This window comes from Aquila chrysaetos, chromosome 13, assembly GCF_900496995.4.
Source record: "Aquila chrysaetos chrysaetos chromosome 13, bAquChr1.4, whole genome shotgun sequence".
Lineage (NCBI taxonomy): Eukaryota > Metazoa > Chordata > Aves > Accipitriformes > Accipitridae > Aquila > Aquila chrysaetos.
In genome coordinates, this window is record NC_044016.1 from 20,819,063 (window position 1) to 20,839,161 (window position 20,099).

General features: G+C 40.0%; 1 protein-coding gene across 7 annotated transcripts in view; it reads right to left on the minus strand.

The window, feature by feature from the left end:
- Nucleotides 1-17,658, minus strand: part of ZFAND3 (zinc finger AN1-type containing 3) — a 150,792-nt gene extending 133,134 nt beyond the window's left edge. For 3 of the 7 annotated variants that reach the window (XM_030034726.2, XM_041128601.1, XM_030034727.2), the window contains exon 1: nt 17,492-17,595. Coding sequence is in view for 2 of the 7 variants with exons in the window: in XM_041128600.1 (XP_040984534.1) it covers nt 17,492-17,562 (71 nt within the window). In the remaining 5 variants the exon portion in view is untranslated. Of the gene's footprint in view, nt 1-16,946; nt 17,066-17,491 lie in introns of those variants that run through there. The other 4 variants (XM_041128600.1, XM_030034725.2, XM_041128602.1 and 1 more) reach the window with 4 other exon arrangements.
- Nucleotides 17,659-20,099: the final 2,441 nt, after the last annotated feature.

Below are 20,099 nucleotides of genomic sequence, written 5' to 3' on the forward strand. Positions count from 1 at the left end.
TTTCCGACTCAAAACTGTTTGGAAATAGGTCAAATGACACAAAAATTAGGTATCCTGCTACAGAGTCTGTCAAAGAAATAGTCATAAATAGCATGTGAACATAACGCTGAGAACATATTTCTCCCAGAACAGTTTGTGAGCAGAAACGATAATAAATTACTGGTGAGTGATGCGTCTTACTAATGGGGAAAATATATATGGTTTTAAATACACAAGAGTATTTCTAATTAAACACACGATAGAGTAACCAGTAAGAAGTCAAAAAAATACTGCCTTATGACATTAAATAATTATTGCACATGTATGATGAAAATAATTACATTTCTGTCCATGGCCATACAAAAATATTTCATATTGACATTTAAAATACTAATAAGTCATCATGCATTTATGACTCATTTTCACATGTGCAAACTCTGGACAGAACTACAGTTATCTTGGTTTATGGCACGGTTTCATTTGAATGCTCTCAAATTTTTCTGCAAGACTGAATGTGAACTACAGATAAATACACAACAGGTTTTGCTCTGTTATCCTGCCAGTTGGGGAAAACATTAGAATGTAAAACTATATTATTTTTTCCAACATGCAACTAATTTTGAAGTTGTTAAAAACTGCTGCAATATTAAACATATGCATACTTTATAGAAGAAAAGGACTACACAACTACATTTTAAATGCACTTAAGTGAAGTCATGCACAAGCCTATCAAATAAATGCTGACTCTGCTACTGAACTAAATTGCCCCACTAAGATATTCACCATGGTTTTGGCTTTGGATTCAGTCCTACAAGCCTACAATCACTGCCTGATGACATTACGTAAGTACGGATGGTAATGTAACATTTTCAAAGGCACCTAAGTGTCAATGGGATTTGACACACAAGTCATTTAAATGCTTTGAAATAATTTATTATATTTGGACTTTCAGTGAAGGACACTTGGTTACAGGAACTATGTTTGCCTTGTTACCCATGAAAGATAAAGAATTCTTTTTGGTTTTAACCCAATCATATTACTTTCAGGGCTTCTCTAACTAGGCCCTCCCAGTAAATAAATCAAAACTCAACTTTCACAAGGGAAAAAAATACATTAGATCCTACGTTACATGATCAGAAATCAGGTGGGTTTATTTCAGTCTTAAGCTTTTCAATATTTGGAAGTGTAGAAAAAGGCTAAACAATCCCAGTGAGAGAAACCCAGCAAGCTGAGATTGTATACTCTTTAGGCTGAAAATGTCCATTGGATTCATGATCTCTATCGATGTAACTTAATTTTTTTCATTTTCATGCTCCAAGGCGGAGAAACAAGTTTTAGCTATTTTTCTCACAAATCTTTCAGCCTTACATATTCCAGTAGCATCCTCACTCCTCTTAATGACAGATGAGAGGTTAAATGAAATTTGAGTCCTTTCTTACTGTTTGTCCCCCAAAGCTGGAGTTTGATAGTACCCATCCACTGCAACAAAAAGCTGTTCTGCGCTTCCTCTGGAATTTAGTTCAAATGACTACCCATGGGTTGTACAGTGTATGAGCAATCCTACCCTCTGCTCTCATACAGTCACCGTTCAAATTTTGCTCCTGTAAGTAACAAGCGACATACCCAGTGGAGAGCATTTAGCATTCCCCATACACACCTTCCATGTATAAATCTCCCTTTATGCTTGCAGTAAGATAACAAATAACTTGGTTTTCAATTTTCTATGCATTTTTCCCAACTTTATAACTACACTTTTGTAGCTGAACTCATTTGTACCTCTACTAGCCTCAGGTATTTCCTGGTCTGTGTTGTATCACACTTCTTTTACCCAATTACTTTGGGAAGCAATTCCATTTTAGGATTTTGAACTATACTAGTGCAGAATACTGATTGATTAACAGTTGACAATTTCGCATAATGCCAACTTGATAAATTATTTGTCCAGTTTAGGGGGCTCTTTGTGTCTCTAAAGTACAAATAAATATTTTCATATGATTGCTGTTCCAAATTTAGGTTTAGTAAAATCGAAGTTTTAATGAAAAATGTATTCATCTTGTATTTCAGCCCCTCTGTGGCAGCTCTGCAAAGCAAGGTATACATGGCTAGCACTTACAAATAATAACAAATCATGTAAAGCTCAAAGAAACAAGTAGAAGGCTTCCTATTAATTTTATAATCTTAGCAGTGCTAAGAAGAAAGCCTTATACAATAATCTGCCAAAAACATAAATAAAGCCTGCTAATCTCATCTCCTCTCAGCATCTAACTAATGAGAAATGCAACTAAGTAAGCACTATGCATGCTAAATCACAGGGGGGTTAGTTAAGCATTTAGCTTAATAATCAAACATGCTATCAACAGCAATAAGTCTTGTTTGGAAACAACTTTGACATAACCAATCTGTTGAGTTAATCAGTGACCCACAAATCTAAGCTCCCAAATTTAACTAGCTTGACCTACATCAGTCCACTTGCATTTTAAACATGCAATTTCTGTTAATTCATACAATTAATCCAAGATAAGCACTAGCTTACTCTGCTGAACTACATAAAGTCCATTAGCAGCCTGTTTTAAGTAAATAAATTATCAGGATCTCTCAAACATCTTAAACATTACCCCCCCAATATGCTACCTACTCCTTCAACATCTAAACTAAAATTGTAGAAAGTACTGGTATTTACCGTTCTATAATGTGTACCTTGCTTTGTCGTAATACAATTGCACATAAGCAGTGAGTTTTCTTCTAAAAAGAGTAAGAGTTTTAAGCAGTATGTGGAGAAGTTTGCAATGTCTACATAATTAACAAGATAGATCAAATTTTGTGCCTAGCCGCTTGACGTTTTCCTTATAAATTTATAACTAAAGCCTTTATTTATGCAAGTACAGCAGATCTAAAATTTAACAGCTGGAGGACCGAGAGAACAAGGTCACCCAAAACTGTTAAGTTTTATTCCCTGACAAAAATAAAAATACCTCTTTTTTCTTTTCTACATGTGAGGACTTAGAAGAAAAGGTAGGAAGGAAACTAAAGGAATAAACAAAACGTGAATGTGCTTCACCCTTCCCCTTCCCACCTCCTTCAAAGTTTTGTCACAGTCGAAATTAATTCCCGAGTGCAGAAGTTTGTGACGGCCTTTCTCATGTTGTGCCTTGAAAGCTCACTGTCAGGAACTCTTATTCCACTGCTCTTCAAGTGAAAGACCCCTAAGTAAGACTGCAACTACTGCAGAGGGCAGTGCGGACCAACTGTACAGGTAGCTCACTTTTCTCCACTAAGTTAGTACTGGTCATCTAGCCACAAGATATGAGCTGCTGCATGTGCTGTTCGGTAGATCCCAGGGCACAGAATAGCACTCTTCAGAAAGGGAGTCAGATGTAAAGTTGGGACCAGACCCCCTACTTAATGCATTGTGCCTTTCTCCTACTTCACACAGCACACTTCCCAGGTCTCAGGCAATTGCATTTCAATTACCAGGGTGGAAAGAATTCAGCATGCACATTTTGCTTTAAAGTTCAAGGGTTTTAAACATTTAGAGAAAAAAAAAAAAAATCCTTCGTCCCACATCCTTCATCCTGTGACAGGAGAAGGAAACCTTTACACAGACTGGTATTTTGGCTTTTCCATCTTCAGTGATCCAGATTAATGCAAACGCAAACTGTAATCTTCACAGTTGTCATTTTCACAGGGTAGCTTTCACTATTTTGTAAGTGTTTAAAGTAGACAGCCTAGATTTATTTACAGGAACAAAAATAAGGGTATCAGCACTCAGAAACCATTATGTTATCATCATCATTTTCCTATTTTGAAATAATACAGAGCAAGGGTGGAAACAACCCTCAACTTACTTTCCTCTACTAATCAAGACTGAAGGGACAGATTTAATTCAGACAGTGGGAAATCAGGGCCAAGTTAAACATTTCATTTGCATGCATGCACAGCAAACAGCAAAGGCTCTTTCGTTAGATCAGCTCTTTATGCATTTCTGAAGGTAATCTTAGGCAAAGGCACAGTAACCAAGCACAGAGTGATCATTAACAGTAGGTAATAAAAATGAGCCCCATAATATTACCTCATCCTGAACTCTCATCCAAGCTATGTGTAACCTTCTCAGTATACAACGAGAACAAACAAGTTTTAACTACCTAGCCACTGTGACAGGCTGCAGCTGCAAACTGCAACTCTACTGCTTCATTAACTATGTCAAATTAATGTTGAATCCTAAACAGAAGCAGGAGTTAAAAGGAGTTTTAAAAATCAAGCAAGCAAGCAGCAGTATCAGCCCATAACTCTTCAGTCACCTCTAGTCTCCAAGAAAAACAAAATAAAAGAAAGAAAAATTAATGTTTCCGTGATTCTGCTTGACTTTAAGCTTTTAATCATACATCTCTGCACCTTCTTCAGCTGCATTCTTTACTCATGGAAGGCCCCTTCTGAAAGGGGACCACACAATCTTCTCTCACTCTCCACTTTCACCAAAGCACCACAGCAGTCTGGGAAATTAAGTGGCAGGTAACAAAATATATTAATAAAAAAAAAAAAAAAGGTGTCTCCAACTATGAAACTAATGAATAGCAAATATGTAAATTATGAAATTCAGGTACATTGTTTTCTTGCTCCTTTACTTCTCAACACTTTTACTTAATTTACCCCCTGCAAACAGTAGACTGGCAGATGAAAATTTTGGATTTTTAGCGCTCTAAGCATCATTCTTCTCAAGTCCATTTACATAGATGTTTTTGTTCTGTTACGGGAAGGTAAAATGCTACCTATACCCTTTCAAAGAAAATGTTTACACTCAACTAATTCAACTAGAATCAAAGTAAATTAAACACATCCGTAGCTATCTTTAGATGGTACAAATTGAACTAGCAGCTTATATCTTTTGTAGTAAGGATAACACCACATTCAGTGTTTGCTGCATATTGTGCCACATGATTTTAGCACAAACAGTGGTTTCTAAACAATATCTACAAGTAAACAGCTGAAAACAAACATACAGAAACATTAACTCAGGCTGTCTGTCCAGCTAGCTGGTAGAAGACACCTGTCTTTCATGTCCTAGTAGTAGTTTGTTGCAGCCACGATGACCTAAGGATATAGGCAAGACTGATTTTGGGCACAGAGGTACTATCTAGGTATATACTTAGAAGAAGTAGACCAGCTTCCCCATTTACTGAAGAAAAGCCTGTGCCTCCAAAAGCTGGTCTACTTTTTCCAAACTAGGTACTCAGTTGTGCTACTAAAAATGTAACACCCACCTTCAGAATTTGTCCTGCATAACCTTAGAAAGAGTACAAATCCATTTGGACCATAAATTGCATAAAGTATTCATTGGTTGAGTGGCCTTAAGTATTCCTCAAAAATAATTTAAAAAAAAAAAATCAAGATTATCTCGAATTTTATTTTTATAACATTCATACCAAGAAAAATACTATTAGAATAGTTAGTCAGTCATGTTCAAACAGAAAACATTTCTTTTACAGCTGTTTTCATCCTGAAAATTGAAAAACACATATGAGCATTCTTCTGTGCTAGTGTCATTAGCTACACAATCCATCCGCAAGTGCCACAGAAGAAGCCATTTCAGTTTTTATAATTCTGCATCAAAGTTGCAAAGAAATTGAAGTTTTGTGTGTGTATATATATGTAAAAAAAAAAATAAAAATCCCCACAAAATTTCAACATAAAGACTACTTAAAAGCACTTCTGTATTCAAGTTTGCAACAAACATGTTGCTAACGGTAGTCAGAAACCCACTACTAAATCAGCAAACTGAAATAATAAGGACAGAGATAATGTTAATAAGAAAGCAGCTAAATCACTTTCCATCTCAATGGCATCTAGCAGTGTGCTGGGAACCTGAAGAAAAAAAAAAAAAAAAAATCAATGCACACACAAAAAAAAGAAACCAAATATTATAGCAACCTCTGGAAGCTGCAGGCTTAAGTTTTGCAAAGCCCTGGTCTAGTTCCATTTAGTTTGGGTTTCCAATTACAGCAGTTTCAAAAGCAACCAGTAATTTCAGTATCTGAATTTCAGATGCACTTCAGAAGACATGACAGCTGAGGCACATGAATTCTAACCTGTAATGCTAGAGTTCTCATTATGCCAATAAGTGATGGAATTTCCAGTATTTTAGTTTACTTTGAAAGAATGATATAATGCATCAGTTTATTTTACTACATAATGATACACATCACTGTGTTTTTCTTTTACCTTTTGAATCCGTCTTTACAAGCCACTTGAGCAGGACAGGAAGTGTTAATTATTCACCAGAAAGATTTCTGGTCTTTCCTGAATTAGTCACACGAGAACATTAATAATCAACGGAGAGACTGCATCACAGAATAATGGATAATAATGGGGTCCTATCTTCATCAAGAGAGTACTGCAAAACCACCTGAGATTTGCAGATGTGTAATGCAGGTGGTTCTTGTTCTTCTAATTGCATAGCAACTCTTCTGATTGAAAAATACTTCCTCCACCCACCACAAACACTTCCTTCTACATGAACAACATTGGAAACAACATGTCAATGGGTCAATATTGTCCTAGAGCAAGTTCTGATTTAAAACAAACACCTCTCTCTAAAGGACAGAGCTGGAGAAGCTGTAAATACTCCTTGCTACCAAGTCTCTCATTCAAGACTCCTAAAGCACTGTGGAATTAAATTAAAAGTGATATGTGAATCACTAATGAAGGAAAACATGGAAAGGGAAAAGCATGGACCGACTGTCACACAGTACATCAGCAGCAGAAATAGTAATAAATCCTTTCCAGACTTAAATGCCAAGAAGGGGACTTCTATTAAAAAAAAAGGAACACTCTACTACCCTTATCTTTATGGGTTTATAGTCTCTGAACTCTTGTAATAAATGTAAGTTGTATTAAAAAAAAAAAAAAAAAAAATTAGCATTAGAGCACAATGTCTGTATATTTGGAATCACAGTACCCAAGGGAAAGTTAAAACAGGAACGTGCCCAGTGTCCAAAATAAAACCAATGCTAAACTACAGACAAAATGAGAAGAATGTATAGTGACATTCTAACATCTAACTAATTCTGGAAAAGAAATATACTCTAAAACAGGCATGTTAGAAGTATCACGAACACTCCATGTATTTGACAACACGAGTTACAAGCAGCAGAGTTAGTCCACTTTTTTTAAATAAAATGAGGGGTCAATTTGCTCCATCTTAAGTTAATTATTTCCAAGGTAAGTTTAATTTCAATTACTTTGCCATGAAGTATTAATCACAAAGCTCCAACACCAAGAAAAAAAGATATTTGAAGTGTTCAAATGCTATTGTTAATTGCTTTCTTTTGAAAGCTCAAAAATGAGTTAACACCTAGGGAAGTTACTGAGTATATATGGATTAATCCTAAAAGCCCTTTATCAGTCATAGCACAGCTGATGGTTCATCCAGACATCTATGTAAAAATGAAAAAACAAGATTTCAGTGGCTTCAAAGAACCACTGTGTTTTAAATCTTCTAAAATTCTGAGCATTTTAAAAAATTAAATCATGATGCTTTCCATATCAATTTTTTTTCCTATTAAAATCTGAATAATTAGACTAACATGCTTGCAAATGAAAATTGGAAAGAACCTCTGTTATGGAAACATAGCAAGTTAAAAATGCTTTCACTCCTTCAAAGAAGTACACAGTCAAAAGTTGATTCTAAAAATAGGAATTATTAGATTTTAAACTGATTAACGTATTAACAATTCAGGGGAACACTTGAAACCTATCTGCATGAATAAGCAAGCATTTAACAACACAGACAATTTTAGAAACCGTTATTGTCCAATAGTTCTCTGAAGGAGATTACTGAAAAAAGGTAATGCTAGGACATTAAACAATGAACAAGCATTACTGCATCCGACACCAATGCCTCTTCTTGCAAACTGGTGTCAGCAACACCTGACCTAAGATTCACCTTTCTGCAGCTAAAAATGCAGTTCATTGAGTAATATTGGCTACTTGTTAAAGAAAAGTTTCAAAAGACAGTTAACTGATTTATCAAAACACTAGATTCCTTAATATTGACATTATCCTGGACCAAAATAGCATCTCATCAACAGTTAGAAGGACAATACAATTTCCAATACTGAGGAACTCTTGCTAAATGTCAGCATTTTGCCTACTTTATATATGCAACTTCCTCTGAGGCACCACTAACAACATATAATTAGAGATCAAAATGCTGCAGTTATGGTGACAGGGCTGATCTCAGTAGCAGTCATATTGTGAAGGCTGGTTGTGTTTTAGCAATTAAGTCAATGAGGACGTGACTTTGGACTCTGCTCTTCTAAGTGCACAATTTGGAGGTTATCATGGAACCAGCCTGCCTTTTTTTTAAAACACTGCTTCCAGTCTATGGTGCTCCTTTCTTCTCCCCCTTCCTTAGCTGCTTAGGAATTAAATAGAACTTCTACATTCAAACAAGCAGAAGTTGAATATATACATTACTAAAACAGGCCCTCAAATTAAACAACTCACCCAGCATCAGATACTACATGGACTAAAGAGCTAGAAACTAAAGACAGTAATCATCAAACCACCTATTTTTCTCCCAGTTTGTCTGACTGCTTATTAAAATTATTTTAGGAAAACCAGTTTTTATCTCCATTCAAAATTTTTCATTACTTCCAGTTAGTCTATTTAATTTACACCAAATAAACACTGGAAATCCAACACTAGCCAAAGTACATTTATTAAAGGACATAATGTCAATTAAAGTAATTTTAAAAATAAATTCCCTTAAACCACTAATAAAAATACTACAACATTTAGAAACTGAAATTTATCTTCCTCCCATTGACCTACATTGTTCAAGTTCAGAGCATGCACATGCTGGCCAAATTAAACAGCAGGAATTGAATAGGATACCTACAGTTCTTTCATAAATAATGTAGGGCAACACTCCTTGCTGCAGGGAAGACCCCAGAGGACAGATTAAATGTAAAAATCCATCAACAATTTCCTAATTCAGCTTCTCTGTACAGGCAAGTACTGCACTTACCACAATGCTACCACCCAGATGCTATTAACAGAGAAATTGAACACGGAACTGCAAACATCTTCCTTCTCCAGCTCATGGAATACTATAACTCTTCAATTAATACATTTTCCTGAGTACAGGTAAAGAATAATTTAGAGTGAATGGACCTATGTATTACAATACACTGTTTGACTTCCAAGCCACGAGATTTCAAAAAATGTATTAAAAAAAAAAGTTTTTAAAAGAAAAGTTTAAACCCCACACTCCTTAAGCATATAAAATTCTCACCAATTCAAATAAAAGATCCATCCCCATTATTAAAAAAAAAAAAAAACCAACAGTGTTACATCAAAATCTTAAATTAAAGGATAATGGTTGGGCATTTTTGCAGAACCTAAAACCACCAACCTGCTTCTGCTGTATGTTAACGTCATCTCCACAGTCTGAAACCATTGATCGGCACCATCCACACAAATGTTTCATTTTCAGAAAGTGGTTTTTATAATTTTAGAATCATTTTGCATTCGCTGCATATAGTGTCCTCAACGCTGTTTTCTTATGTGGCCTTCTCAGTGTCCTGAGAAGATGCCTTTCTAATATCTGCAACTACTCTGACCTAAGTTCCATCACAAATCTGACATCTAGAGGAGTCAATTCATGCTGCAGCTATTGCCTGATTTTTAATTCTTCTTCCAAAACCAGAAAAGGGACTCCATGCTAGTGAGCCCTGCTTATACTAAATAGACAGGAAGGATTTCTGCCATTTGAGCAAAAGAAGAAAAAAAAAAAAAGGGGAGAACAGATCAATGTAATTTACCAGCCTAAGCTGAATATGAAGTTTATCTCTGAAATCCAAATAAGGACTTCAACATAATCAAGATCAAATACTGTCCAAAAACATTCACAAGACATTTCTGATAACACTGTAAGATAGAAAGTTAGTCAGTCAAGGTTGCATATTTGAGGAGATACAGGAGCACAGTGACATTTTAAATTTCAAAGAATATAAGCAATATTTTGCTGAGAAAATATATCACATTCATCATTCACTGCCTCTAAAGAAGCTTATGTCTATTTATATGCACAAACTTCTAATTTAAAATAAAAATCCAGTAATAATTGGCATAGCATGTTAGTGAAAATATTCAAGTCAAAACTAAACAACTCCAGTTAATATATCCATCAAGGATCATTCTCTCAAGTTAATGCTTTGAGTCACTGATTTCAACACCTTAAAGGAAATACCGGGTCACGATGCTTCCGTTATTTCAAGACTTCAACAGCTCTCCAAGCCTAACATGCAGCAACAACATTACCACTTTTGTGGAAGTTTGATGTTGAAGTGGCTAAAATTTATGCAACTAAAAACAGCAGTAGTATTTCCTTAAAACTGATACCTATATTATAACCCTCTAACAGACTGGACTTACCATTAGAAACTTTTGAGAACCCAAAGCACATTCAATAAAATGAAGCAATATACAAAACACAACATATCTATGCTACCATACAACATTGAACATTTTACTAATTAGCATTAAGACAGGTATTTCGTAGCACTAACTGTGGAATAATCATTAGCAATGCCCAAATCACAATACCTTCGACTAATCACAGTTTACAAAAGACATGAAGAAGGTACTGACTGACAGGAAGATATAAAGAAACCTGGGAGGTGACCTAGACACAGTAACTTTTAACTCCTCCAAGCTTCAAAAAACAGCACACAATCTACTACTTTCTTGTTCGTTCCACTTGTAGGAGCAGCAGCTATGACACTGAATTTCATTCTGACTGATGAGGAAGTTACAGTTAGATTAAAAGGTGCTGGATACGTCTGTCTGTAATTAGCACAGCATCCATCTACAATTAGAATATTTCTAAAACATTTTATATAAAGATTTTGAATAAATTCATGGTTTAAGCAAGTTTTGGTTTTCTTTTCAGAAATTCTGGCTTCACTGAAGAAGTGAACAGACATTTTTAATCAAGCAGGCCTATTTTTGGATCTTCTTAAACAAAACACCCTCATACACCAGCTGTTTGAATTTATTCTCTCTTTAGAATTATCACACAGCAAGATTAAAGGAAACAAAATCAATTACTTTTTTTTTTTTTTTCCATAAAGCAAATGGTTAAATTATGGAACTACTTGCTGCAGGATGTTGTGAGGGTCAAGAGTACACATGGATTCACCAAGACATTATGTAAATTCATAAAAAAATAGGTAAGACCTACTAAGCCATAAATCTATAAAAGAGAGGACAACCTTATGTCAGACTGCCAGAAGCAAAGGAGGTATACCAAAATAAGCATCACTGCATGCTTGCTCTGTCCTTATGCTTATTCCCTGGGCATCACTTATCACCCAAATCAGAAACAGGGCTGGATGCATCTTTGTTCTGATCCAGAACAGCTGTTTTTCGTTAAATAACAAAATCTCCTTTCTGTTTTGTCTATTCTATTAAGCACTGTAAAAGAAAGCATTGTTTTCACATTCCTAGAAAAGAGCTTATTAAAGTATTAAATCCAGTTCATCTGCTTTTACTTTGAGTGCCAATAACCCCCATTCCTAAAGGTAAGCTTCTGCAGCAAACAGAAAACTTAGCCCTGATCCAATATGTGGTACCTTGCAACTGCGTTCGCAGGAGGGGATTACTCACTGTTCAAAAAAGTGAAAAAAATTTCTATCTTCTGACTTTAGTTGAGGTGCTCTTCTAGTTGTATTATGACTGAGGGAAATCACAAGAATCTCACAATTTATCACTCTTTATTCTGCATATTCTTATTCAGGCAGGGAACATGACAAAGTTCAATTCCCCACCACCACCCTCTCCTCAGATAGAACCTTCTCTACATCTCATAATTCTCAATATCTTCTAAAATTAAGATCCAAGCAAAGAATTTCAGTGTCTCTCCAGTGCCTGCTATCATCATCTGTAGCAGTTCCTAGGAAAACTTGTAAATAAATCAATTCTTGATGAGACCCTCCGTTTCTGTCAGTTAAATAATTTGACACTTCTGTTTGTGCAACACACCGGTAGATGTGTTACAGCAGTTGAAGCAGTTTGTAGTTAAACTATCATTAAGTTCTTCTACCCAAAGATTTGATGGAGTATTAAATAAGTTCATGCATGTGTAACATAAAAAAATACAATATTCAAGTATCTTTAGTCTTAACCTAACACCAAAACAGAGTACAAGGTCCACAGCAGGCAAATTAATTACTTTAGCCCAACGAACTAGTTTCCTGTGATAGATGGCCTATAAACATTTGTAATAAATAAAAGCAAACAAGCTTTTATCTTACAAAAAAATGGTGTAGGTCTTATACAAGGTAGTAAGAATTAGCCTTCCTAAAACATAAGTGTTATTAATTTATTGATTTAGATCAATTTATCACTTTAGAGAGAACAACTGACATTTCTGATCATCAATAACTGCAGAGAAACCCCGCCCCTCAGACAGCACTACCCACACACAGCTATCCCAAAGCACCTTATTCGATCCTCACCGCTCACTATTCACTCAAAGTCCCCAGTTAATACTGAGGTCTAACAAACAATAACTTGTTTGGTAGTGCATACGTTGTTTTGGATAAACTGACAGATTCATTGCTTATTCTAGCATCTGATCCAAAGCTTACCAGAGTAAGTGAAAGCCTCCCTAAGGAACTGCATGATACAAGACCAGTGAAAACTAATTCTCAGAGGGAAAGGTACATATTTCAACAGTTTACTCAAGCCTCATTTAGGAACATCTATGTGAAGTTTCAACAGTGGTTAAAGCAAAATTAGGTTTATGAAGGCATTATGCATTCACGATGACCTACACAGCCTATGAGATTAGAAAGTATTTATTAAAAGGACAGTCACTGAGAGTTCATATGGAATGAACAGCTGTAATCACCAAAAAAAGGAAGGAAAAGACTAACCAGAGAAGAGGCTTCTTAATGGCATGTGTATATATATATATATAGTCATTATTTGTTTAGAAGTTAAAAGCAAGCTTTGGTGATACACAGTCACAAACTAATCATGCTTATATTAAATGATTCGCCATTTGATCAAATGTTTAATATTAGTAAACAAAATTGAGAAAAGAGCCAGATTGGCATGGCAAGGACCTGATGATACATAAGTGACTGGAAAATCCAGACTCAGAAATAAACTCTGGATTGGGCCTGCACAGAATGCTTGGGGCACAATGTCTCATCACACGTATGATGCATGCAGTGTCAGAGAAAGGCAGAACAAATAGTAACATTCTGCAAAACCCCTGCTGGCATGTTCTCAAACAATACTGCCATCAGGTTTAGCTGACTACAGTACCTTATAGTTGCCAGAAATAAGATGAGACAAAACTAATCATACTGTGTTTTCAATCAACTTCCTGCTGGCTGCCACCATTTCAAGAATGGAATTCATTTGTTTTACGTCTATTAACATACTTCCTTCTTTTCTGGTTCTAAGGCACTGAATGCAGTTGTACGGCATCAGTCTGGACTATAAGAAAAATAAGCAGTAGTCACCGCAGTACAAATAGAATTGTAAAAGTATTACCCTCTCTGACATACTCTTTCACAGTACATGCTTCTAGCAGCCAAGGAGTATTTTAGCTTACAAGTTTCACCTATGCATATAACCATTTAACAGTAAAAGCCCCAGCCCTTTGATGAGCTATACACAAGTGAAACGTTCGTGGAGTCCTGTAAAAGCCAATGGGGAACTGCCAACATGTAGTTCATTAAAGGATCATGCCTCATCTCTAATAAGCAAAATGTATTAACTGGAATATATACATATAGTAGTATCTTCATGTATTTAGTAACTTAGAGCTGAAGATTTTATATATACCATAAAGTGAAACAGGTTACTGAAATCCACTAGTCTTAGGAAAAAAAACCAACATTACATGGTCTGCTAATCAAGAAAAGAAGAAAGAATTTTTCCAGATCATAAGAATGAGAAGTTAAGCACAACATAAACTCTAGATGAAGCAACCTAAAATAACCTGCATACTGCACCCCTTCTGATCTTTGTACACTAAGACTATTCCAATAAAAAGCAAGATAGTTGCAACTGACTGAAGTTTCAGATCTAAAAATAGGAAGAAAGGGGAGCAAAATATTTCCAGACAGTAAGTTTTATGAGAAATTCACACATAACATGAATACAGATGAGATGTTTCCCAGTTGAGATTATCTGGGTAACTGAAATGATTTTGTAAAATATAAAGATCATCTCAGTGCTCCATTTGAACTTTACTTGAGCAGAAATGACAGACTGGACGTTCCAAAAAGAAGGGCAAGTCTGCAGAAGATTTAAGGATGGATTCCATCATCTTCAACAAAAGGTACGCAAACGTGAGCCATTGACCTTAAGCAGATGTTTCAGAAGTTCTGAACAGTGTCACTGAAGTCTCTTCTTTCAGCTGTTCATTTTTCAGTCTCTTAGATCTTGAAACATCAAGAGTTTAGTAGTTTTCCAGTCACTAGAGATTCTTGAAACCTACAGGATCTGAATTTCTAATACAAACCCAAGCATTTTAAAAGAACCACGCCTCCAACTTTAATGCAATAGTACATACCAGTCTTCTCCTGTAATCTCTTTGCATGCCACCACTATCAACATGCATCTCAGGAGCTACTTCTATCACTGTTCACCAGTAGGCAAGTTTTAGCCCAGAAACCCACAGCTTACTTCAATTTTAATGGTTCTTTCAGTATTTTCCGCAATGTTTCCTATCTTTGTGGATTACTGGAGAAAGTGTGCATCTTGCAGCAAACAGTCCTGGCTAAGCATTACATAAAATCAATCAATCAAAAAAAAAAAAAAAAAAAAACCACCATCTTTTATACTTGGCAAAATCTAGACCTTATTTTCTGACCCACAGACACCGAGTTGTTCTGCTACCTACATGGTTCAGGCTCACTCAAGAACGACTGTGAAACGATTCTCAACCATTGGACCAATGGGGACCAGGAAACATAAAGCAACATTATTCCTCTATATTACTTTATTTACAAATTTCACGGAAACTACTACATTAAATTACAAGTTTCAGAACTTTTCATAGCCTTAAATGTCCTGCAGATAAACAGAAAATACAGTTCTTTTATTCCAAAATGTGACTTGATAGACATATAAAAGTGACGTGAAAGTCACAGATATGACTCTGTCTTAAGACATGTTGCTGGTAATAACCCTACCTGTCATCTAGAGCAGCAGAATTCCAACTTCAGATGCATATAAGTCTCTTTGCTATCATGATTTACTTTCTTCAGAAAGCTGGTATAAAACTGTAACCCCTTAAGTACTCCTGCCAATGCAACTTCACTAGAAGGGCATGTCTATGCAGATTTACCAGCCAATCTTTTCAAGCACTAGCAAGACCTAGGTACACAGGGACAGGAAGACACTTAATTTTCCTCAGGACTGAGAAGTAAAACAAACCGTCAAACTCTGGAAGCTGACAGCATAGTTTTGGGTTTTGTTGGGTTTTGTTTGGGTTTTTTACATGAAAAAATAGATATGTAGTTTGCCACTGTGTATTGAAATGTACCTGGCAGACACTTAAAAGAAACCAAAAAACATATTAATTTATTCACTGTACTAGTGGAGAAAGTAAGCTTTTTTCCACAGTGCTGTCTTTCAAAAATATCTTACAAGAAACACTACTGCATGGATGATACCCTAAGGCAAAAAAAAAAAAAAAAGGCAAAAAAATACCGTTTGGATAGCTGCTTGTGCAAGGGAAACTTATGTTTAAAAAAAAAAAAAAAAAAGCAATTTTAAAGGCAATAGGTTTTCTTGAGAGCCTCCTATCACCATTAAGCAGATCCTTGAACACGAAGCACCAGATTCTCTTCTCATTATCACAACACGCTGAACTAGCCAAGAAGTTTAGCCCAAAGAAGTTCACTTTCAACTTTCTGCAACTCTCCTTTCGCATCAGTATCATGTTACAGAAGTCAGTACCCTACATTAGAGATAACAGCAACTTGCCTTCCACTACATTACACAAAACATGAGGGCCAAATATGGGAGCCTAACAAAACAAAAATAAACAAAATAATTTACTGTATATTTATAGTCTGTCTTGCAAGAGCACTCCCAACAGGGCCATGGCATTTGTTGCAGTTCAGGCTTCTGTCATAACTCAGAAATGGGATTTCATTTAAAATCCTGCCGCTCCAATAAACCAACCAAATGTACAGTGACATCACTAAATCACTCTTATGCATCTCTTTTCTCCCAGCCTCCACTTCCCCGGAGTACCTTAAATCGTATGACATAAATCCCAAGAAGGTACAATCACAGACAAGCATAAATCTCAGGTGGGCCCTCAAAAGTCTATTTAGTCACATATTCTCTGAACTTTCCACAAATAAGAACATTAGGGACTAATGTTTCTGTGACATACATTAAAGACAGTTTATGATCATGTGCACCTGCCAGTATACCATCTGCCATGATACATCTGATTTAAAAAAAAAATAAATAAAATAAATTCAGTAACAGAAACATCTTCAACAGACATGACCCTAGAAGTGACAGGAGTTTAGCAAGGAACAGCCCTACTTTTTTTTTCCACCTTTGGCAAACAGGAATGACCCTACTTCCTCCTTTCTAAAAGGGGATCAGCTAACAGCTAACCTGGACCTTATCTATTATGAACCTCCCCGCCTTCATAAGGTGGAGAAAGTCGTATATTTTTGTCCTTAGCCTTTTTCCTTCATTGGCGACGCTGCCCTGCACGAACAGCAGCGAGAGCTCCCCGTTCCCGGGCGCGGGGCAGGCATGTGTCAGGCACCGCACTCCAGGACACCCAGCCGGGCAGCCAAGGGCCCGCATTCCTCATCTGCGCCTATGAGGAGCTAAAGGCAGGCCCCGGAGCGCAGCCCGCAGCCGCCTGCCCCCCCCCCCCGCAGCCCCGAAGGAGGGGCAGCCGCTCCACAAACCTGTGTGCCTGGGGAAGCGAGCGGGCCTCCCCCCGCCGAGATGCCGGGAAGGCCGCGGGGCCGCCGCTCGCGGACAGGCCGCCCCTCTCCGCGCCCGGGGGCAAGGCAGCCACCTTCCCCTCGCCCCCGGGTCACCCGCTGCCTCCAAGCCAGGAGCCGCCGCCACCCCCGCCCGAGCCCCCCGGGACGCGGCATACTCCGCCACACGCCGGGAGGCAGGGGGACACCCCTCTCCCCCAGCGGGCACCCCCTGCGGCCCGCCCGGCAAGGGCCAGCAGCCGTCCCCGCCCCGGGGCGAGCTGCGGGCTCGGCTCCCGTGACAGGCCCGAGCCCAGGGCTACGACCTGGCCCGGCGCCCCAGCCAGCCGGCCGGCCCGCCCGCCAGGCCAGGCCAGGCCAGGCCAGGCCCGGGCCCTGCCCCCGCCCGGCCGCGGCCCCCCGCCGCCTCGCCCTTCGCCTCGCCGCTCCCCCCGCGGCGGGCCAGGCCGGGCCGGCTCCAGCCCGGCTCCAGCCCAGCCCCCTCCTCGCCCTCGGGCCTCGCTTACCCCCAGAAGCCGCAGGGGCAGCGCGGTGGCAGGCTGGGCGCCTTGCTGCGCTCGCTGCCGGCGTCTCCCATGTTGGGGCCGGTGCGCGGGGCGGCGGCAGCAGCGAGCGGGGGGGCGCGGGGCACCCAGCCGGGATTCCAGGCCGGTCAGCTGGAGCCGGGCGCGACCACTGAGGAGGAGGGGGGAGGGGAGGAGAGGGGAGGGGGGGCGGCCGCGCCCTACCGACCGGGGCCGCAGAGGAGCGGGGACGCGGAGCTCTCTGCCGCGGTCCCCTCCCGCCCGACGGTTTCTGTGACCACCCCGCTGTCGCAGCGGGGCGCGCCCGCCCTCCCCCGCCGCTCGGTCCCTGACTCAACAATGTGTGTGTCTCCCCCCTCCTCCGGCGCCTTGCCTCCCCCTGTCCTGAGCAGGATGGTTTCGCCAAGCCACCAGATCAGCTGGGAGTGGCATATACCATAGCCCATTCTGGGGGGAAGTTGGGTTAGATCGGGGGCGGGAACTAGGAGAGAAGCTAGTTTGAAAGGCGCCCATAGACTCGAGCAGGGAACGAACTTCTCTGTGAGGAGGCTTACTGGGGGATAAGGCCGGCAGAGCTACCTGGAGCCGCCGTCCTCTTTTGCTTCTACCCACACGTTAGGCACGTAGTGGTACAGCCGGGGCAGACCGGTAGGGTAGGGGTGCCGGTGTTGGCCGCGCATGCGCGGAGGGCCTTCGACGCGGAAGTTGGTCGGTGGCGAGCAGGTCCCCGGGGGCCTCCCCCGTGCTGCCTGGGGCCGGGGGGGGGGGCGGGTAGGCCCGCACCCCCGCCCCCCGCATCCTCCCGAGCCAGGACCTGTCCGAGCGGCCGTGGCTGGGGCCTAGGCCCAGGCTCTCGCTCGGAGCTGCCTCGCCGAGAGCGGCTGGTTGTTGCCAGCCCGGTGTGTGGGGGGGTGGGCGGCCTGTGCGCACTCGGGGTCTCTCCCTGGCGGGCGGCTGCCCCTGGGGGACCCCGGCGCGGGGCGGGACGGACGGGGCCTCGTCCCCCGTGGGCTCCGTTTGCTTCCGTTCTAGGCCTCTCTGCTGCCGGCTGGGAAGGAGGCTTGGGAGGGCCCTGAGGGCGACGCTCCGTCATCTCCTTCCTGCTTATTCTGTAGGTGTTCGTCCTCGGTTTCCCTCAATACGAAATAAAAGCGGTTAGGTGTCTAACGTACGTGGGGGTTTCTTTGCCTGTGAATAAACAACACTCGCTGGCTGGGGACGCTAAGCTGACGGCTGGCTGAGGCCAGGAGAAGGCAGTGCCACCTTGACCCTCGTGTTTTGGCCCCAGAGAAAGGGAGCTGCAAGAGGTAAGGTATGGCAAGCAGGGAAGTGTACAGCTGGCACGGTGCACAGGCGATTACTGGCTGCCAGCCTTTGACGGACAGGAAGGGAGAGGGGAGTTTCCAGCATCTGGACTTGAGGACTGAGTAATGGGGATTGTACTTCTGGTATGGTTTTAGCAAACGGCCTCGAGCAAGTTACAGTCTTGCACTTGCTGAACCTTGGGTTTGTATGTGGAGTGGAAATATTGCTAACCCCCTGCTAGAAATTGCTTTTTGATCTGAGTGAAAAACGCTATGTGGAAAAATACTGGTGTGCCAATAATGAAGGTGGAATTTTGATATATTCCTGAGGTGCTCTTACCCATCGTATGCTTTGATTTGTGCATTGCACTTAAAACCAAGGTTATTTAACACTAAAAATAATAAACATCCGTAACGAAGCCCAGAGTATATAGGTCTTTGTGAACAACTAATTAATTTTGCCAATGACCTTTTGACTTGAATATTAACCTTCTTAAAGAATTTTATATCAAATTAATTCATGACAGAGAAAAAAGTAGTAATGAAATGCATCTACACATGCATAAAACTCTTTAATAAAAAGTTGGAATTTAATTGAAATCATATAAACAGACTCGGTTGAAGAGACTGGTTTGTGACAGAGTTTACTAATAATGGTTGTTTTATCTAACGGTTGAGTCTGGGGCTACCTGACTCCCTGTTGATGCATCAAGTGGGCCATTAGTGCTTCAGTAGCTCAACCAGTCGCTGTTCTTCCTTAGCTGCGACTTTGAATGCAGTAACGTTATTGAGTGTGAGACCAATGTAGGATGGAGACGGGATGTGTGGTGAGAGCTTTCATTGACATGTTAACTGGTCCAACTGCCAGCCCTATTTAAAGTGTCTGTGGCCGCATATCAACCTGCCCACTGAAGCATGATAGCTTCCTCTTGGCACAGCTTTCTGAGGAGCCTAGCTGCTGATGCAGCACTGCTGAGTGCACCAAGAGAAGTGAGTACTTGAACAAAATAGCCCTGGCCTCATTAACTCAGCCCTTTAAGCCAGTAAGTCAACTGAAAATTAAAATTGTCTCTTCCGTGCTGGCTACCTGTGCTACTACCAGAGGCTGTAAATTCCCCTTTGATAAGGAGTACATACGGGCTTTTTAAAGATGATTTGATAGTTTGTATGTCCTCGTTTGCTATTAAAGTGAGTTCATGGAACTCATGTTGAGTTAGCTTTCAAGTATTACAAATGTTGTCAGAAGCATTCTCTCTGCTCAGTACTTGTGTCGTTTCAAATAAATC